This window comes from Narcine bancroftii, chromosome 7 (genome assembly GCF_036971445.1).
Source record: "Narcine bancroftii isolate sNarBan1 chromosome 7, sNarBan1.hap1, whole genome shotgun sequence".
NCBI classification, from domain to species: Eukaryota; Metazoa; Chordata; class Chondrichthyes; order Torpediniformes; family Narcinidae; genus Narcine; species Narcine bancroftii.
In genome coordinates this window covers 42,916,267-42,938,195 of record NC_091475.1, presented here as the reverse complement: position 1 = coordinate 42,938,195, position 21,929 = coordinate 42,916,267, and the positions used below count along the sequence as shown (strand labels likewise).

Sequence of the window (21,929 nt, the reverse complement as noted above, 5' to 3'; positions counted from 1 at the left end):
TGGATAGAAAAAAAATTTTTGACCTTTGTATTCCAATGGTTTTTTGTCTTCTCTTATTTTCCTCATTGCTTTCTCCAATGTATTTTCTCTTGTTGTATATCTTAAGAATTTTACTAGAATGGATCTTGGTTTTTGTTGTGGTTGTGGTTTAGGGGCTAATGTTCTGTGTGCCCTTTCTATTTCCATTTCGTCCTGTAATTCTGGTCTTCCTAGGACCCTGGGGATCCATTCTTTTATAAATTATCTCATTTTCTTGCCTTCTTCATCTTCCTTAAGGCCCACTATCTTTATATTGTTTCTTCTATTATAATTTTCCATTATATCTATCTTCTGAGCTAACAGCTCTTGTGTCTCTTGAAGTTTTTTATCAGATTCTTCTAATTTTTTTAAGTCCTCTACTTCCATTTCTACGGCTGTTTCTCGTCCTTCCACCTTGTCCACTCTTTTTCCTATATCTGACATGATCATCTGTAATCTATTCATTTTTTCTTCTGCACTTTTTACTCTTCTTTTTATTTCACTGAATTCTTGTGACTGCCATTCTTTTACTGATTCCATATATTCTTTAAAAAAAAATATATCCATTGTCTTGCCCTTCCCTTCATCTTCCATTTCTCTGTGTTCTTCCTCTTCTTCTGAGTCCATTCAGGATCTGTGTCCTTTACCTCTGTCTCTTCTGGTTTTCTTGTTGGTTTGTTTGTTTTATTTTGTTGGGTATTTTTGTTTTGTTGGGTATTTTTGGTCTTATTTTTATTAGAAGTGTCTTGCTGCTGGTCTTCTTCCTCTGGGTTGGTCATCTGTTATTTCTTTGATTTCTTTTTACTCTCTTCTTTCTTGCTCTCGTTATTTTCTGTGTTTTCCTCTTGCTGCTTTGTTGTGGCTGTCAATTTCAGCTGTGGAGATCGACTCCTCAGCTGGTCCCCCCTCCCGTCAGTGTTATTTTTGTCTTGCGCATCGCACTTTTGTTTGGCTCCGTGAGCCATTTTTGTAGTCCCGAGTTCGGGGCTTCAACTGACCTTAGGGAGCGGGCTTCTCTCTCCGCGGCAGGCCTCCTCGGACAGGTAAGGCCTTCACCTTCTTCCGACGTCCTTTCTTCTTCCCATTGCTTTTGGCTTTTCTTTTTTCGCTGCCATTTTCTCCACACCTTTATTTTCACTTTATTTTGGTTTTTGTGTTTGTGCCTTTGTTTTTTCACTGTCTTTTTACTTTTCTGGAGAGGGCTGGAGTTCCCCGACCGGCCACTACTCCATCATGTGACTCCTCCCCCAGGCCAAACTATTCAATTGAAAGTGATGATGGGCAAAATGGCCTGGTCTGAAACCAAGTGATTGTATAGAATTCTCTAATTTCAAATAGACTGTTCATGCCCAGATGAAATGCTGTTCCTTAAAGTTGTGTTGGACCACAGGCAAAGAGTTCAGAGTGGGAGTCGAATTGTGAATTAAACTAGCAGGCACCCAGAATCTCAGAGTCACTCCTGTACACGATGAAAGCCCAATCTGTGTTTTGTTTCCCCAGTGAAGAGGAGGTCTCATTGTAAACACTGAATGCAGTATAGAAGATTGCAAGAAGTGCAAGTAAATTAATGCTTCACTAAGAAAAAAACTGTTTGATCCCTGGATGGTGGAAAGAGGTGAAAAAACAGGTGTTGCATTATCTTGAAGTTACATTGGAAAGTGTCATATGATGGGGAGTGTAAGTAGGTGAGAAGAACATGTACTTAAAGGGGAGGAAAATGTGTTCAGGAATGGAATCTTGTTGGAGTTGGAGGAAATTGCACAGTGTGAGCCATTAAATGTTGAAGTTGATGAGATGGAAGGACCGGGGGAACTCTGTTCTTGGTTCAGGTGGAGAAGGTTGGAGAACAGGTGTAACAAATGGATCAGATGAGGTCAAGGACCTCATAGCCACTATAGTAGAAGGGAAGCCACAGTTGGAGAAGGAGATCTTTCAGAAGCACAAACTCCAACACCTGATGAATATACAACCTCTTCCGCTACCTTCTAGAAGGATTCTATTCTCTCTTCCATTTCCATTGAATTTAGTTCAGTGAGAAGGTGCACTGAACAGATGGCTCTGAAATGTTGAGAAGCAGAGAAAGCTTTCGAACAGATTATTTACACTAAATTAATGTGTCATTTCGATCTAGAATCCAGGTTCAACATTATTAAGCTTGGATAATATGCCAACAATACCTGTGGATCTTTGACTTCTACCTAAGTAATATCAACACCTCCCTGGAGATCAGATAATGGAGAATTTGGTATCTCAGTTACATTTGTAAATTGTTAAAATGTTTTTTTTTTGTTTTGATTAAGAAGAGACAACTAGAAAGTTCAAAAACAAAACCTGCAAAGGGTGAAAATTTGAAATAAAAAGAGAAAATGCTGGAAAAGCTTAACTGGTAAGGCAGCATCTGTGCAAAATGAAATGATCAACATTTCTGGACTGTGACCTTAGAACAATATGGTATATGTTTTTAATTTTAAAATTTAGAGATGGAGCATGGCAACAGGCTCTTCTGGTCTATACCACCTATACCCATGCAACCAGTTCACTATATATCTTTGGTATGTGGAAGGAAACAGCACCTGGAGGAAGCCCACAGGGTCATGGGGAGAATGTACAAACTGCTTACAGTGTCAGATTTGAAACCGGGCCACTGTTGATGCATAATTGCCACCCCATTAATTGTTGTTACTTTAAGAATAAGCAGTTGTAGGCCATCAAGCCTGCTCTGCCATTCAATATGATCATGGCTGATCTGAAGATAGGTTCATCTCTACTTGCCTGCCTTTTCCCCATACCCCTTAATTCCCTTTCTATGTAGAAATCTATCCAACCTTGTCTTTAATATATTTACTGAGGTCACCTCCACTGCTTCAATGGGCAGCGAATCCAACAGAATCACCACCCTCTGGGAAAAGCAATTACTCCTCATCTTTTAATGCTGAATCTTGAGGCTATGTCCCCTAGTCCTGGTCTCCCCTACCAAAGGAAACTACTACTTTTATCTATACCTTTCATAATTTTCTTTGTTACTTAAGATCCCCTCTTATTCTTCTAAATTCTTATGAGAACAGTGCCAGATGACTCCATCTCTCCTCCTAAGCCAACCCCTTCATCCCTGGAATCAACCTGATGAAGCTTCTCTGCACCACCTCCAAAGCCAGTACATCTATCCTCAACTAAAGAGACCAGAACTGCATGCAGTAGTCCAGATGCTGTCTCACCAGTACTTTCTACAGTTGCAGCATAACCTCTCTGCTCCTAAATTCAATCCCTCTAGTAATGAAGACCAACATTCCATTTGCCTTCTTGATAGCTTGCTCCACCTGCAATTTATGCACAAGCACTCCCAAGTCTCTCTGCATGACAGCATGCTGCAATCACTTGCTATTTAAATAATATTCAAATCTTCCATTTTTCCTTCTAAAGAGGATAACCTAATTTGCCAACATTGTACTCCATCTGCCAAACTCTCACCCACTCACTTAACCTATCAATATCTCTCTCTGCAGAATCTCCATATACTCTGCACAATTTGCTTTTCTACCCAATTTAGTGTCATCAGCAAACTTAGATACTCTACACTCTGTCCCGTCATCCAGATTGTTTATATCAAATAGGTGCGGGCCTAGCATCAACCCCTGCAACACCCCGCTTACCACCAATTGCCAACCAGAAAAACACCCCTGCTCCCCAACTCTTTTCTATTGGTTAACCACTTCTCTATCCATGTTAATATATCACCCATAATTCCATGCATCCTTCTGTACGTCTTTTATGCAGCACCTTATCGAACACCTGAATATCCAGGTAAACAATGTCCATCTGCTCCTTCCTTTCTATTGCAGCCATTATGACCTCCAGAATGCCAGTAAATTTGTCAAATTTGACCTACCTTTGCTGAATACATCCTGTGTCTGCCCGATAGATCCATTTTGCTCCAGATGCCTCGCTATTTCTTCTTTAATGATAGCTTCAAGCATTTTCCCCAACTACAGATGTTAAACTAACTGGCCTATAATTCCCTGCCTTTTGCCTACATCCTTTTGACTCGTGGTGTTACTTTAAGACTATAAGACATGAGAGCAGAAATAGGCTGTCCAGTCCATCAAGTCTGCCCTGCTATTTAATCACAAGCTGGTCCATTTTCCCATTCAGCCCCTCTGCCCAGCCTCCTCTCCATAACGCTTGATGTCATAACCTCTCTAAAAGGAATGGGGGACTGTCAGTTCCAAATTTCTGATTCTACTATTGGATGATCAATATAAGTAATGTTAAAATTTGATAAATTAGTTGATCATCCTTCTTGAGTGGAAGCGGAATTGAACTTTTTAAAAAAAAAATCTATGTTGGCAGTCTTAGGGTCCTTTTTATCTTTTTTTAAATTTACAAGCAACCCATTAATGAGGCATAGGCTGAGAATATGGGCACAATTTAGAATTTTTTTTGGCATCCATAGCTTTTCTCTTGCCAATCCTAAATATAGCTTTTTTTAAAAAAAACATTAATCCAATATATGGGATGAAATATATGAAAAAAGATAATTTGTAGTTCTCTAATAATACTTTAAGCATACATGATATAAATTGTATGTATCCTTCTTTAACAAACCCATTTTCAAAATACTTGAAAGTGAGAAAAAAACGAGAAAGAAAACCCTGTTAATCAAACCACTTCCTCTAAACAAGATTAACTTGCATATTTAAAATGGATAGGAAACAAAAGACAACATTGGGAAATGAAACAACTCTGGTCAGGAGCATTCAGACACCCTAATTCTTTAAATTATGGTAATACTCCATGAAGATTGAGAGGGGACTTGACAGAGTAAATGTGGATAGGCTTTTTCAATTAAGAAAGGGGGAGATTCAAACTAGAGGACATGGTTTAAGATTGAAGGGGGAAAATTATACGGGGAACATGAGGGGAAATTTCTTTACGCAGAGGGTGGTGGGGATGTGGAATGAGCTTCCGGCAGACGTGGTCGAGGCGGGATCATTGGTTACATTTAAGGAAAGATTGGATCGTTACATGGATAGGAGGGGACTAGAGGGGTATGGACTGGGTGCTGGTCAGTGGGACTAGGAGAGTGGGGATTTGCTACGGCATGGACTAGTAGGGCTGAACTGGCCTGTTCTGTGCTGTAAGTGGTTATATGGTTATATGGAAAAGGGCCCACATCTTATAAAAATTCACTTCTACATCTTTGACATTATATCTGATTTTTTTTTCTAAACGTAGGAAGGACGTGACCTCCTGTAACCATTGAATACGAGTAGGTGGAGTGCTGTCTTTCCATTTCATCAAAATTGCCTGTCCCTCTATCCACGAGGTAAAAGCTAAAATTAGCTTCTGAGATGAAGTCAATAGTATTTCCTCTTCTTGAGAAAAACCAAATAGAGCAATTAAGGGGCATAGTTCTAATTTGATCTTATAGATATCTGAACGTCAGACATCTTGTACATCCAAGCTTTCTGACTTTCCACAGATTTTTGAAACAAGCATTCTTGATTCATTTTTAGACTTTAAATTTTCCCATAGAGGCTCAATATCAATTATTTATAGTGATTTGAGAACAATTTCCTTAGTTAAGATTAAGAGTGATTGGGAGCATGACTTGGATTTGTCAGTTCCAGATGAGGCTGGGATATTGTTCTAAATTTGATTAATGTATCCTCAACTGTGCCTGACATTTATTTCGTTGCAATTCAAAGTGGTGCATAGAAAACATATTTTAAAAGTTATCTCTTTTCTATTCTGATATTAATTCATTATGTGATAAGTGTAAAATTTTTGAGGCTTCATTAATACACATGTTCTGGTCTTGCCCTAGTTTAGAAAATTTTTGGAAAAATTACGTTCAAGCTTTATCAGTCCTTTTATAGCTAATCATTTTTTTTTTTAAAACCTTGTTTGTCAGATACAGATTTTAGGGAGTGGTGTAGACTGGGTATCAAAAATTTTAAAGATAATTTATTCTGACACAATTTTGCTTCTTTTGAACAATTGAGGACAAATTTTTAATTGCCCAATAGTCATTTTTTTCAGGTATCTACAAGTCAGACATTTTGTTCAGTCCAAACTTTCTGATTTCACAGATTTCTGAAACAAACATTCTTGATTTACTTTTTGACTTTCAATTTTCTCATAGCGGATCAATATCAATTATTTTTAATAATTTGATAGACGAGGATAGCTTCACTAGTTAAGATCAAGAGTGATTGGGAGCCTGATTTAGTATTCCTGACCACAAATTCCCCTCGTGTTGTCTTCAATGTAGCCCCTGGAGGCTAGCAAATGAACATTTTTTAAAAAAAATGCAGATACTGCAAATCAAAAAAAAAACAGAACAATTTGGGAACACTCTGTGGGCCAGGCAGCTTTTGTGGAAAGAGAAAACATGAGAACATTTCAGAGAATCACAAAAACTACAGATGCTGGAATCTTGGAACAATCAAATTGCTGGAGGAACTTGGCAAGTCAGACAGCTTCCAGTGGGAGAAATATATATATATATATGTATATATGTGTGTGTGTGTGTATATATATATATGTATATGTATGTATATGTATATGTATGTATATGTATATGTATATATATGTATATATATGTATATGTATATATATCTTGTCATAGTCTTGTGATGTACTATCAAAAATCACAAAAGACTGGAGTTGTAAAACTATCAGGCTTTTATTAACTAAAGATGAACAATCATCTAGCTCAGGGGTGTCAAACTCAAATTCACGGAGGGCCAAAATTAAAAACTTGGACTAAGTCGAGGGCCGAACTAAATATTTATTGAACATTTTCAACAACATCTGCATGTTTTCTCTTCTTTCAACATATGTAATGTTAAACTTTAGGATATAACTTTAGGAGGATAATGTTACAGGTCAGGAGTAGGTAGCTCAAGTTCACCCTTTGCTTGACCTGAGGGAAACCTATTTGGTCCCTGTGGAGATGTAGTCAGCATTCACAGGCTGTGTCCATTTTGGCCTGCATTAGGACTCAGCATTTCCTGCTCACTCCTCAGGCTCTAGGCCTCTATTCACCCTCGACCCACCATCCCTCTACCTGACCAGTCCTTTACCCAACCTCTACTCACCCCTCACTCCACTCGCTCTGCCTCTACCCACCCCATCTTATACACGCCCCTCTACTGCCTCTCCCCTCAACCTGTTCCTCCCTCTACCCGTCTCTCATCCTCTAATCACCCCTCCCCTACTCACCCTGCCCCTCCCCTTTTAACTCTTCCCTATCCACCCCTCCTTCTACTCATCCCTCCCTCTAACTGCCCCTCGCACCACCATAACTTCCCCTGCCCATTACTCCTCACCTACACCCTCTGCCCACCCCTGCTTACCCACCCACTCAGGCCCAGCGCGCTGCCGATCAGCCTTTGCGGACAGCCACCATCTCTCTTCACGTGCAGGGCCAAACCAGCCGTCCCTAGGGTCCGCGCGGGTGCAAGCGCTGAAGGCCGTGGCGACCGGGAGAAGTGCACTCGCGCTGTGGAAGGGCCGTCCGGTGCCAGTTGCGCAGGGCTCGCGCTGCCCAGGGGCCGTGCGCAGCCTGCCATGGCCGTCGCGCCGACAGGAAATCACAGGCGCTCGCCAATCCACCGCACCGCTCGACAGGTGGGAGAAGTGACTGGTTGTGCGGGGAGCCTTCCAACCGGCTTGCCGGCTGATGACATCGACAGACTTCTCGTGTTACAATGGGGAAGGATGTGCAATGAAGGGGGAGGATGGTGGGGGTGACATTACCAAAAAACAGCATCGGCTCTCGCTGTAGGGCGGGCCACCTCTAATACATTTTTGAAATGATCTTGCAGGCCAAATATAATTATATCGCGGGCCAAATTTGGCCCGCAGCCAGAGTTTGACATGTGTGATCTAGCTCATTGACTGATCAAAGCAAAGTGAAAGAGGGATCATACAAGGGTCTATGGGTAGGATTGGTCACAGGAGGTGTGTCTAGCCAGCAGCAGTCAATCATGGTATAATAGTGGTTAACCACATTCACCTCTCCTTTTTAAGAGTCCTGCGGGGTGAGAGAAAAAGAAATGGTGAAACAATTAGACTTAAACTGTAAAATATATCAGGGAGTCTCCTCCGCCGCAGCAAGCGACATGGCAATGGTTGGAGTGCTGCCGTAGCGTCCTGAGTAGCTTGTGAGGTTGGCCTGTTAACTGTTTGTCAAGGGGTGGGGACAGGAAGGGTAGTAAGGAAGTATAGGGGGTGGTCAGCTGCAGGTTTAGGGACCCCTAAGGTTGAAGTGGGGGGGGGGGGATGTGTCTGTTGAAAGTCAGTGGTGGTTGGGGAGGCACCCGATGGTGTCAGGTTCTGGATTGAGACCGTGTTTTCGTGCCCTTCAGGGAAGGCAATGTAGGCATACTGGGGGTTTGCATGGAGGAGTCGGGCCACCTCCACCAGCAGGTCAGTCTTAGATTGCCTGACGTACTTCCAGAGTAGGACTGTCCTGGAGAGGTCAGCCAGACGGGCAGCGTAGTTCCTAATGCAGACTTCCTAGGGAAAGCAAACATTTGTCATGAGGCATGATGTTGGTGGCTGTACATAAAAGTGACTGCAGTGGAGTGCGCCTGGGAAGACTTCTTGCCATTAGGAGATGGGGAGACCCCATGACCTCAAAGGCAGGAGGATGGTCTTTCATACCATCACACTCTCCCTTTCCACTTGCCCATTACCCCTATTCTTGTAGCTGGTGGTCCTGCTCATGGTAGGTACTGCCACAGTTCACTCGTGAATGATATTCCCCGGTTGCTTTGGATGAAGCCAGGGTACCCAAAGAGCATGAAGATATTACAGAGGGCCTTGATAACTGTGGCCGTGATCATGTCTGGGTATGGGATGGCAAAGGGGAAATGGGAATATTTGTCGATCATTGTAAGGAAGTAGACATTCCAGTTGGAGGAAGGTAAGGGCCCTTGAAATCAATGCTGAGGTGCTCGAAGGGGCGGGTAGCCTTGATCAGGTGCATCCTGTCTGGCCGGTAGAACTGCGGTTTTCATTTGGCACAGAACTGGCAGTTTTTAGTCATTGTCCAGACTTCCTCATCAGAGTATGGTAGATTCTGAGATTTGATAAAATGGAAAAACCTCTTGACTCCAGGGTGGCAAAGATTATTGTGGAGAGTCTGCAGTCTGTTCATTTGAACACTGGCACAGGTTTCATGGGATATAGTGTCTGATGGCTCGTTAAGTTTGCCAGGCCAGTAGAAGATGTCAGAGTTGTAAATGGACAGTTCAATTCTCCACCTAAGGATCTTATCATTCTTGATTTTTTTTTCCCCCTTTTATTATTAAACATGAATGCGACTACTCGCTAATGTGATAGGAGGGTGAATTATTTCCCAGCGAGGTAGTACCTCCAGTGGCGTACTGCCTCCACAAAGGCCTGGGCCTCCTTCTTGACAGAGGAGTGGCAGAGCGATGGGTCTGGCTGCATGATTGAATGTGGCAGCTTGGGTAAAGTCAGGCTCATCACTCTTGGAACAGAGTGGACTCGTCTATGGCATGCATGGTTGCCTTGGAGATGTAATCTTTGATGCGGTTGAATGCAGCTAGTGCCTCTGCTGGCAGGGAAAACGTGATGGTTTTCACCAAGGACAAATATTGTCTGCATATTTGGGGACCCATTGACCGTAGTATGATAAGAATCCGAGGCATCTCTTCAGCACTTTGAGGGTACATGGGTGGGATAGCTCCATCAGCAGACGCATGCGGTCAGGGTTGGGGATGATGACACCATTCTTGACCATGCAACCAAGTATAGCTAATCGTGTTGTCTATAACACACACATGTCCTCGTTATAAATAAGGTTTGTGAATTTTGCTGCCTGGAGGTACTGAAAGAGGTTCACATCATGGTCCTGCAGGTCGTGGCCACATATAGTTACATTAACTAGGTATGGGAAAGTGACCTGCAGATCATAGCAGTCCACCTAACATTGAAAGACTGAGACCATTGTGAAGTCGTAAGGGACCCGGACCATATACTGGCAGTCGTCTGGGCGATCGGGAGCTAGTGATAACGCTGACTTCAGATCCGTCGTGGAGAATACCCAATATTGTGCAATCTGGTAGACTATTGGATATGCAGGGAAAGGGATAAGCATCAAACCATGTATACCAGTTGGTGGTGTTGCTGCAGTCTATGACCATGCTATTTTTTCCCCATTGTTTACCATAACCACCTAGGACCTCCAAGGGTTATTGCTGGCCTCAATGATGCCCTCACCCAATAAGTGCTGAACCTCTGACTTAATGAACACCCTGTCAGCCGCACAGTACCATCAACTCCAGGTGGCCACTGGCTTGCAATCAGGGGTAAGATTGGTGAATAGAGTGGGGGAGGGGTGACCTTGTGGGTCAAGAGGACACACGTCACCTGTAGTGGCCGTCTGTGAATTATTTGTTGCAGATGGTGGGGGGGAGGGGCCCATCAAATTGCAAAGTGACTTTTTGAAGTTGGCACTGGAAATCCAGCCCCAGTTGCAAAGGGGCACAGAGCTGTGGCCTGATGAGCAGTCTGAAGTGTTTGTACACTACACCTCCAACAGTCAAGGTCATTACACAGTACCCATGGATGGTTACTGTGTATGATTTGAATGCGATATCCTGTGTTTAGTGAGCCGTACTTCAAGGGACAGTCGTTTATCAGTATCGGGTTGGATAAAACTTTCTGTACTCCAGTTATTGAATAAACAGTTGATAACACGCCGATTTAGCTGGATGTCCATCATGGACCTGGTGAGTTTGTGCAGTGCCTCCTGTTTCAGCGTGAAGGAGGCCAGTATGTACGAGTTTGATGGATACTCATGAAATGGCTGCCCTCGGTCCAAGATGGCCGGCCTTGACCCCTTGTGGAGTTGTATGTCTGGGAAGATGGTGTTTGGTGTGCAGTCCAAAATGGCGGCCCCATGACTCGCAGATGGTGTCACTGATGTGCAGGGAAGATGGTGTTGATCACGCAACCTGGAGTGGAGACTATCTGCATATGGCACTGCTAGATTTCGCAGTCGGTTTAGACTGGGAAACTAGTGTAATGCCCCTTTTTTCCCGGCAACTGGAGCACACTGCATCCTTGGCAGGGCAGCATTTCCTCAGGTTCTTACCCTTCCCACAGAATTAGTAATTGGGAAGATCACCCTCAACAGCGGCCGAGGTCGAGTAGTGGGACGGTGTAGGGGACCAGTCATTCATGGGGAGGGACAATGCCCCGTCCCAGGATAGTGGCAACCAAGAAGCCGAGTAATCTTCTGAGTTCAGGAAGGCCACCTCCAGTGTCTTTGTTAGTTCAACCACCCTTTGTAGATCAAATAACTTTTGTTCCAATAGTCATTGCCATATGTACCTGGAGTGGATGCCAGCCACATAAGTGTCTCTGATGAGGTCCTCTACATTCTGGAGGATCTGCAGGTACTTAGTGCTTGACTCACCAGGTCACTGTTTTCTGGTGGCCAGGAGTTACCTGGTGAAGACCTCATTAACCTTCCTGCAATGCTAGGCCTTGAGGATCTCCGTAGCTGCTTGGTACGAGCTGGCATTGTTGATCATCGGGAACACTTGGGCCCCGACCTGCGAGAGGAGTAATTGTGGTCGGTTAGCGTCCGTGATGATGGTGTTTGCGGCCGCCACCAATAAGTTTACAAAGCAGCGTAGCCAAAGCTCGCATGTGTTCAGGGCATTTGGCGACCAAGTGTTGATGTCAAGCTTCTCAGGTTTCAGGTACTGTTCCATGCTTTTTAATAAAATTTATGTACCATCAATAATCACAAAAGACTGGAGTTGTGAAACTAACAGGCTTTTATCAACTAAAGACTGGAACAACCATCTACCTCATTGATCAAAGTGAAAGTGGGAGCTATATGTTGGATCCGTCTGGACAGACATGTCCAGCCAATAGCAAATGGCATAAGTGGTTTACCACATCTTGGTAAAGGATTCAAACCCAAAAGGTGGACTAACAATTTCTACCCACAGATGTTGTCTGACTCCCTCCACCAATTCTTTATCTAGTTAATATTTCAGGTTTTGTCTGACCCAACATTTTTCAAACAATGAAACTACACACCATTTCTTTAAAACCTGTAGATCGTCATCAATAGTCCGCCAATTATTCCTGACCTGACTCCTTCACAGTTTATTGCTACAGAGGAAATGTATTTTTGTCCATTGCCATGGAGACACCTGAACAAAAATGTTAACTTTAAAAAATGGAGCGTTAACTTTTTTTTTGCCTCTTTGTTGGAAATGGTTGTAGCCTTTTGCATGGGGAGGGAGTGGTTTGGTTCCACAACTGCAGGGAAGAGTGGCTCACCGCCCAGCGCCAGGCTAACAACGCTGCACCCATCTGGCTGGCTGCTCCTTCCGCCTTCGGTGTCTGCAGAGTCTCCTCGCGAGAAAGCCCATGATGCTGATGGATAGACTGATCATCTTCATCAGGCGTTCGCGGGCGAGAGAGGGAGCAGCGCCATCAGGCAAAGAGGGAAACGCTCAGCCGCCTTCGCTTGCTGCCTGCCCTCCGGGCTCACCGGCGCACGACGGATGGAGTGTGAGCGAAGCGCCTCAGAGCAGCCCGACGGTAAGTGACTTTTTATCCCCCACCCCCGATTAATACCGGCTGTATACTTGTCAAATAGCAGCCATCGCTCTCCACGAGATCAGACCGTCGAAAATGGTGATGCTTTGGGCCGTTTGTCGCGAAAGCGTCTGGCTCTCGCCCTTTCTCCCACCCGGTGGAGCCGCCGGACCCAGAGGAACCCTATGGTTTGGCGTCAAAACTGGGAGCAACGTTTTTTAAACAAAATCCTTTTGTCTGTCAGGGGAGAAACGTTTGAAATGTAACCTGACGGAATTTTTAAAAAAAAGTCGAACGCGAACCGCCGCCAGACCGTGGAGAACCAGTCTCTCTCCCTCCCCCTGTTGGGGGAACCACGGTGGATCGGGAAGAAACTTGGCTGGGATGTTTATTGTCGACCTTCGAGTCAAGTGCTGCTCTTCGTGGCGGCTCGGTGTGGTTGCTCTGGCCTTCGACTCGAGTCCTCCGTCCCCCCACTCCCCCGGGCTCCGTCCTCCCCCCACTCCCCCGGGCTCCGTCCCCCCCCACCACTCCCCCTGGCTCCGTCCCCCCCCCCCCCCACCACTCCCCCGGGCTCCGTCCCCCCCCCCACCACTCCCCCGGGCTCCGTCCCCCCCCCCACCACTCCCCCGGGCTCCGTCCCCCCCCCCACCACTCCCCCGGGCTCCGTCCCCCCCCCCACCACTCCCCCGGGCTCCGTCCCCCCCCCCACCACTCCCCCGGGCTCCGTCCCCCCCCCCACCACTCCCCCGGGCTCCGTCCCCCCCCCACTTCCCCGGGCTCCGTCCCCCCCCCACCACTCCCCCGGGCTCCGTCCCCCCCCCCACCACTCCCCCGGGCTCCGTCCCCCCCCCCACCACTCCCCCGGGCTCCGTCCCCCCCCCACCACTCCCCCGGGCTCCGTCCCCCCCCCCCACCACTCCCCCGGGCTCCGTCCCCCCCCCCACCACTCCCCCGGGCTCCGTCCCCCCCCCACTTCCCCGGGCTCCGTTCCCCCCACTCTCCCGGGCCACACTCTCGTGGTCATCTTTGTACGTTCCCCCAGGCACAAATGTCGACTAAACTTTTGGGTTTGAAGTAATTGCTAACTATTTTTTTAACACACGGAGGCGAACAGTTTATGATGGTAACGTTGCGGGGTGGAAGTGGAAGTGAAGCATCCGGTGCACATTTTTAAAAAATATAGTTTCAGAGGATAGATCCATTCTGCTGGATTGGGGTTTCTTTACTGAATTTGGCTTTAGTCTAAACGAATCTACTCAATCGGAAGAAAGAAGTGAGGAAGGCTGTAAATCAGGCCGGTAGTCAGTGTTCTGGTTCTTTAAAAGGAACATTGCTAACGACGCATTCATCTGAAAGGGGGGGGGGGGGAGAGAACTTTTTTTGTGCAAACCTGTCCGGGCCAGGAAAGAGATTTATCACTTTTCGTCAAAGGACGTCCAAGATTTTTTTTAAATTTTTTTTTTATTTTTCACATTGAACCATATCAACCATACACAGTCATTTTCTCCCTTTTTTCCCTTCCCTCCCTTCTTCTCACCCCCCTCCAAACCCATTAAACGTTAAACATATATACCATAAAACCATTAAACAATGTTATCATACAATGAAAAATAAACAAGAAAAATGTGTCATCTACTTTTATACACTGGATCAAGTAGTTTTGTCTTCTCATTTTAGGGGGTGGAGGTCTGAGGCAAGCCCTCTCTGTTATGTCCCATGTATGGTTCCCAAATTTGTTCAAAAAATGTGACTTTATTTTTTTAATTATGTTATTTTTTCCAATGGAATAAATCTTTTCATTTCCATGTACCATTGCTGTATTCTCATGCTCTCTTCCATTTTCCAAGTTGACATTATACATTTTTTTGCCAGAGCTAAGGCTATCATAATAAATCTTTTTTGCGCTTTATCCAATTTGAGGCCTAATTCCTTATTTCTTGTATTACTCAGAAGAAAGATCTCTGGATTTTTTGGCATGTTATTTTTTGTGATTTTATTTACTATCTGATTTAAATCTTCCCAAAACATTTTCACTTTCTCACATGCCTAAATTGCATGTATTGTTGTTCCCATTTCCTTCTTACAGGGAAAACATCTATCTGATAATGTTGGATCCCTTTTTAACTTTTGAGGCGTGATATATAACCTGTGTAACCAATTATACTGTATTATGCGTAACCTTGTGTTTATTATATTCTTCATGATTCTTCATAGTTCCAGAACATATTCTTCATAGTCCCATGTTTCATTTTTTATCTTTGTTGAAATCCTTTTCCCACTTTTGTTTGGGTTTATAGCTTAATTCATCATTTTCCTTGCAGCTTAATGTACATGTTCATTATAAATCTTTTAATTATCATTGTGTCTGTAATCACATATTCAAAGTTGCTTCCTTCTGGAATCTCAGTTTGTTTCCCAATTTATCCTTTAAATAGGCTTTCAGTTGATGATATTCAAATATTGTACCATGAGTTATTCCATATTTGTTCTTCAACTGTTCAAATGTTAATAAATTATTTCCCAAAAAAACAATTTTCTATTCTTTTAATTCCTTTTCTCTCCCATTCTCTAAAGGAAAGGTTATCTATTGTAAAAGGGATTAGCGGATTTTGCGTCAGTAGTAATTTTGGTATTTGGTCTTTTTTTTTTCCTTTCTAAGTGAATCTTCTTCCATATATTGAGTAAATGATGCAGTACTGGTGAACTTTTATATTGCACCAGCTTTTCATCCCACTTATAGAGTATATGTTCCGGTACCTTCTCCCCTATTTTATCTAGTTCTAACTTAGTCCAGTCTGGTTTTTCCCTTGTCTGGTAAAAATCTGATAAATACCTAATTGTGCTGCTCTATAATAATTTTTAAAGTTTGGTAACTGCAAACCACCTTGGTTGTACCTCTCTGTTAATTTATGTAACGCTATCCTTGGTTTCCCCCCTTTCCACAAGAATTTCCTTATTATTCTCTTTAGTTCATTAAAGAATTTCTCTGTTAAGGGAATTGGTAACGATTGAAATAAGTATTGTATCCTTGGGAAGACATTCATTATAATGCAATTTACCCTCCCTATCAATGTTAGCAGTAATTCTTTCCAATGTTCTAAGTCTTCCTGCAATTTCTTTATTAGTGGCTGATCATTTAATTTGTACAGGTGGCTTAAGTTATTGTCTCACCTTATTCCTAGGTATCAGATTGCTTGTGCTTGCCATTTAAATGGTGATTCTTTTTAAAATTCTGTACAATCCGCATTACTCATTGGCATCACTTCACTTTTATTTGCGTTGATCTTGTACCCCGATATTTCTCCATACTCCTTCAATTTCTTATGTAATTCTTTTATTGATATTTCTGGTTCTGTTAAGTATACTATGATGTCATCTGCAAATAAACTGATTTTATACTCCTTCTTTATTTTTATCCCTTTTATTTTCTGCTCTTATCAGTTCTGCCAATGGTTCTATTGCTAAAGCGAACAGTGAGGAGAATAATGGACATCTCTGCCTAGATGACCTACTTAATTTAAATTGGTTCGATACATATCCATTTACTGTTACCTTCACCAATGGTCCATTATATAATGCTTAAATCCAATTAATATATTTGTCTGGTAGATTGAACCTCTGTAATACATTGAATAAATAATTCCATTCTACCCTGTCAAAGGCTTTTTCTGCGTCTAAAGCAACAGCCACTGTTGGCTTCTTATTTACAGACATTATCCGCTGTTCATCTTTTCTTAATAAATCCAGTTTGATCTTGTTTTACTATTTTTGGTACACAATCGGCCAATCTGTTTGCTAATAATTGTGCTATTATCTTATAATCTGAATTAAGTAGAGATATTGGTCTATATGATGCTGGCATTAATGGATCCTTCCACGTCTTTGGTATTACTGTAATTATTGCTGTCTTGCATGAATCTAGCAAGTTTTGTGTTTCTTCTATCTGGTTCATTACTTCCAGGAGAGGAGGAATTAATAACTCTTTAAATGTTTTGTAGAATTCTATTGGGAATCCATCCTCTCCAGGTGTTTTATTTTTCGGCAGCTTTTTTAATATGTATAAAAAATAAATTCCTCTATTTCAAATGTTTTTATCAGTTTGTTTTGTTCCTCTTCTTGCAACTTCAGCAGTTCAATTTTAGCTTAAAAACTCTTCTACTTTATCATCTTTCCCCTCGTTCTCAGTTTGGTATAATTGTTCATAAGATTTCTTAAAGTTCTCATTCATCTCTATTGGATTATATGTAATTTGTTAGTCCCTTTTCCTTGATGTCAATACAGTTCTTTTAGCTTGTTCTGTTTTAAGTTGCCAGGCTAATGTTTTGTGTTTTTTCTCCTAGTTTGTAATACTTTTGCTTTATCTTCATTATGTTCTTCTCCACCTTATAACGTTTGTAATGTTTCGTATGTTATTTTTTTGTCCGCAAATTCTCTCCTTTTTGTTATATCATCCCTTTTTATTAGTTCCTTTTCTGTTCTTACTATCTCCCTTTCCAACTGCTCTATTTCTCGATTGTAATCCTTTTTCATCTTAGTTACATGAGTTATTATCTGCCCTCTAATGAAAGCTTTCATTGTGTCCCATAATATAAATTTGTCTTTCACTGATTCTGTATTTATTTCAAAATATGTTTTAATTTGGTATTCAATAAACTCTCTAAATTCCTATCTTTTAAGGAGCATGGAGTTTAACCTCCATGTATATTTTCTTGGTGGGATGTCCTCCAGTTCTATTGCTAATAACAGGGGTGAATGATCAGCTAGTAATCTAGCTTTATATTCAGTTTTCCTAACTCTCCCTTGAATATGGGCCGACAACAAAAACATATTAATCCTTGAGTATGTTTTATGCCTACTTGAATAATATGAGTATTCCTTCTCTCTTGGATGCTGCCTCCTCCATATATCCATAAGTTTCATTTCCTGCATTGATTTAACCATAAATTTGGCCACTTTATTCTTTTTGTTAGACTTTTGTCCAGTTTTATCCAACATTGGATCCAAATTAATGTTAAAATTTCCTCCTATCAATATATTTCCTTGTGTATCTACAATCTTCAAAAAAAATCGCATAAACTTTTGATCCTCTTCATTAGGTGCATATATATTAAGCAAATTCCAAAATTCTGAATATATCTGACACTTTATCATTACTACCTCCCTGCTGGATCTATTATTTCCTCCTCTATTTTGATTAGTACATTTTTATTAATTAATATAGCTACACCTCTGACTTTTGAATTATATGATGTTGCTGCTACGTGCCCTAACCAGTCTCTCTTTAATTTATGTTCCACTTCAGTTAGATGCGTTTCCTGCACAAATGCTATATCTATTTTTTCTTTTTTCAGTAAATTTAATAGCCTCTTCCTTTTAATTTGGTTATGTATTCCATTAATGTTTATAGTCATATGGCCATATAGTCAACATGGCCATCTCGTATCCTGTTTACACCTCATTTCTGCTTCCTCACCACCACCATCCCCCTTTTCCCCATTTTCATCTCTCAGTTTTCCCTTTTTAAACTTAATGTATGACAACACATTTAAAACATAAAATATTCTAACAACTCCCACATCCAATATTCCCTTAAACCCAAATATCCCCCCACCCCCTCTCTGAGTTGCCCCTTATCCCTTGCCAGGCAACCACAACTCCCTTTCCATTTGGATTGTGAACCTGTTCGCAAGTGTCAACTAATTTCGGAGTGACGGTTATTCTCTCCCCCTCAACTCAAACCCCCCCCAGAAAACACTTTGTTTTACACATATAACAAAGTTCTCCCCTTTTTTTTTCCCCTTTATTTCCTTTCTTCCCTTCTTTAGTTCTTATACATTGTTTTTACATTTTTATATATGTTTTATTGCTGTTCTTCATTCTTGTTACATCTCTTCATTTCTCCTTCTGTCCTGCAAACTTTTTGAAAATTCTTGTGCTTCGGATCCGAGAACAGTCTGTTTTGCTCCCCAGGGATAAATATTTTAAGCACACCTGGATGTCTTAACATAAATTTGTAACCTTTTTTCCATAGGATCGATTTTGCTGTATTAAACTCCTTTAAGAGTTCAAAACTTATGTCTTGGTAAAAAAAATATTTTTTTACCCTTGTATTCCAATGGTTTATTGTCTGCTCTAATTTTATTCCTTGCCCGCTCCAGTATATTTTCTCTTCTCGTATATCTCAAAATTTTTACTAAAATGGATCTTGGTTATTGATGTGTCTGTGGTTTCGGAGCTAGTGTTCTGTGTGCCCTTTCTATTTCCGTTCCTTCCTGCATTTCTGTCGTTCCCAGGACCTTTGGGATCCATTCTTTTATAAATTCCTTCATATCTGTGCCTTCTTCATCTTCCTTTAGGCCCACTATTTTTATGTTGTTTCGCCTACTTTAATTTTCCAACATATCAATTTTCTGAGATAACAACTCTTTTGACTCTTTAATTTTTATATCACTTTCTTCCAATTTTCTTCTTGTTATTTACTTCCATTTCTACAGCCGTTTCTCGTTCTTCCACATTTTCTATTCTTTTCCCTATTTCTGTCATGACTAGTTCTAACCTTTGCATTTTATCCTCTGGTCTGTTCATTTTTCTTTTAATTGCACTAAATTCTAATGACAACCATTCTTTTAATGCTCTCATTTGTTCTTCAATAAAAGTTTATCTATATTCTGTCCATCTGTTTTACCTTCTATTTCTCTGTGAAGATCTTGGTCGTCTTCTTCCTCTTCTTCTGTGTCTGTACGTGTTTGTGTCGTCTTTTCTTTTTATCTGTATCTCTTCTGACTTTTCTAATGAGTTGCTTGTCTCACTTTGTCGGGCCTCTTGCTCTGAGCTGCTCATCTGAGCCTTCTGCTGCTGCTCTTCTTTCCTTTAACTCCCTCTCCTGCCGCTTTCCTCTTCTTCCAGCTGAGAGCCCTGGTGTAGGGCATCCCTCAGCTGGTTGTGCTGTGGTTGCCCACTCCTCGGCCAAGCCTCCCTCCCGCCGGTGTTCTCCTTCTCCTTAGTTTGCACACTGCGCATGCGCAGTTTTGTTTGGCTCGGAGAACCATTTTTTCAGTCCAGCGGTCGGTGGGGTCGCGACCTAGTGGGTCCGTCAACAACCTCGGAGATCAGGCGCTCTTCTCCACCACAGCTCCCTGTTTCTTCATGCAGGTAAGGCCTTCTTTCTTTTCCGGAGTCTTTTCTTCTTTTTTCCCCGTTGTTTTTACTTTTTCCTTCTTGGGTGCCATTTTCTTTCTTTTCTCTACAACTTTATCTTTTATTTCTTATATATTGTATTTATTGAACTTTGTCTTTTCACTTTTTCTTCTTTTCTGGAGGGGGCTGGTATGACTCCACCGGCCACTACTCCATCACGTGACTTTTACCAGGACTTCCAAGATTAAAGTCGTGTTCAACCAAATGGTAAATGCTCAAAAAATGTAATTAATTTTTCTTGCGGTTTTGCAAAGTACGTTTATTTTATTTCGCACAAAGGGCCTTCGGTGGAAGAGGGGCATTGTGGAAAGAGATGAAAAATTAGGAGTGGATGGGTCCTTTAGTATGTTGCAGTCTTCAACAGCACCATTCCTGATGCACTTGGAAAGGATACCTTCCATGGTGCATCTGTGTTTTTTTTAAAATTGGTTAGAGACCTCAGGGACATTTCCAGTTTCCTTTAGGCTTCTCAGAAAGTTGTATCCTAGGTGTGCTTTCTTGGTTTTGAGTCAACCTGATTGGACCATGTCAGATAATTGCCAATATTTATTCCTAAGAATTTGAAGCTGGAGTGGAAAACAAACCAATAATTAGAATAGATGGGAGAGATAGAATAGACAATCTCAGCATCTGCAGACTTTACTGAGATTGTAGTAAAACACACACAAGAATGCTGGAAGAACTCAGTCGGACTCTCAGAGTCCATAGAAGGTAAAGATATATTACCGATGTTTCGGGTTTGAGCCCTTCAAGGTATCAGCAAAAATCAAGCAGACATCTTAATTAAAGACTAGAGATTAAGGGAGAAGAATGGGAGGGGGAGGAGTCCAGACCTAATAGCCAAAAAGTGTTAATTGGATACAAGAGAAAAAGTGAGAATTGATTTTGGCTCTGTGAAAGGAGAGAGAGACATACACACAGATAGGGTAGAGGGGTGGTTTAACAGAAACTGGAGAAACCATATAATTCTTCTCCTCTGTCATTTTCACCACCTACTATGTAATCCCACCAGCAGATACATATTCCATTCTCCACCTTCTGCAGGGACCATTCCTTCTGTGACTCCCTTGTTTACTTCCCTTCCCCCCCCCCCCCAACTAATCTTCCCCTTGGCACCTCTCCCTATGATCATATGAGATGCTCCACTTATGCCCACACCTCCTCCCTCACCACCATTCAGGGCCCAAACAGTCCTTCCAAGAGAATCTGCATCTGGTGCTCCATTTATGGTCTCTTCTACACAGGAGAGACCAGAAAGTTGCTTTGTTGAGCACCTTGGCTCTGTCTCTTTTCACAGAGCCAAAATCAATTCTTAGGTTCCTCTTGAATCCAATTAAAACTTTTTTGGCTGTTAGGTGTGGACCCCACTCACTCACATTCTTGTCCCTTGCTCTCTAGTCTTTAAATTGCCAGCCTGATTTTTTTTTGTTGCTTGTATGTTGAAGGGCTCAAACTCAAAATGTCTGTAAAAGATCTTTACCTTCTATTGGATGCTTCAAGACTAGCGGAGTTCCTCTATTATTTCTGTTTTTCATTAGCATAGCATGGATAGGACCTTGCCTTAATCATGATATAGTACATTCCATAACATCGGGCCTCCACTGCAATGGGCCAGGTCTTCTGACCCTTTTCCAGTAGCCAGTCTCCAAATTAGCTGCTTCCAGGGAGAATCAGTATTGTGTACTGTCCTATATCAGGGAAAAAAAACAATGTTTCACGATTTCCATGGAAGGCAAAAGTTGCTCCCAGTTGGTCTTCAGTATAACAGATGATTTTAAAGCCTCCATTACATGATGTTGCTTAATTTTGAGGAAATAAATGCAGAGAATTTGAGATTGTCATCCAGTCAGTTGTCTTTTTGATAATTATGTACCGTATTTCTCTCCTGCCTTTTTCTGGAGTTCACTCTTTCCCACCAAAAGGCAGACCAGTAAGTTTTTCAACCTTTTCACCATATTTTATTTGATGTTGTTAAAGGTTGCTACTGCCTTGGGTTCTATACTTTCTCTATGAAATCTGCTATTATCAGCAGTTCAAAAACCCACTGCCCATCTAAACTACTATTCAGATTCTACCAGTCCTTGAAGTTGATATCTCATCTGAAATTTGTGCTT

At 42.0% G+C, this 21,929-nt stretch overlaps 1 protein-coding gene across 10 annotated transcripts in view; it reads left to right on the top strand.

The window, feature by feature from the left end:
- Positions 1-11,902: 11,902 nt before the first annotated feature.
- Positions 11,903-21,929, top strand: part of LOC138738828 (uncharacterized) — a 125,660-nt gene continuing 115,633 nt past the window's right edge. For 3 of the 10 annotated variants that reach the window (XR_011341793.1, XR_011341792.1, XM_069889865.1), the window contains exon 1: positions 12,920-13,048. Coding sequence is in view for 5 of the 10 variants with exons in the window: in XM_069889865.1 (XP_069745966.1) it covers positions 13,000-13,048 (49 nt within the window). In the remaining 5 variants the exon portion in view is untranslated. Of the gene's footprint in view, positions 12,619-12,919; positions 13,049-21,929 lie in introns of those variants that run through there. The other 7 variants (XR_011341794.1, XM_069889867.1, XM_069889864.1 and 4 more) reach the window with 5 other exon arrangements.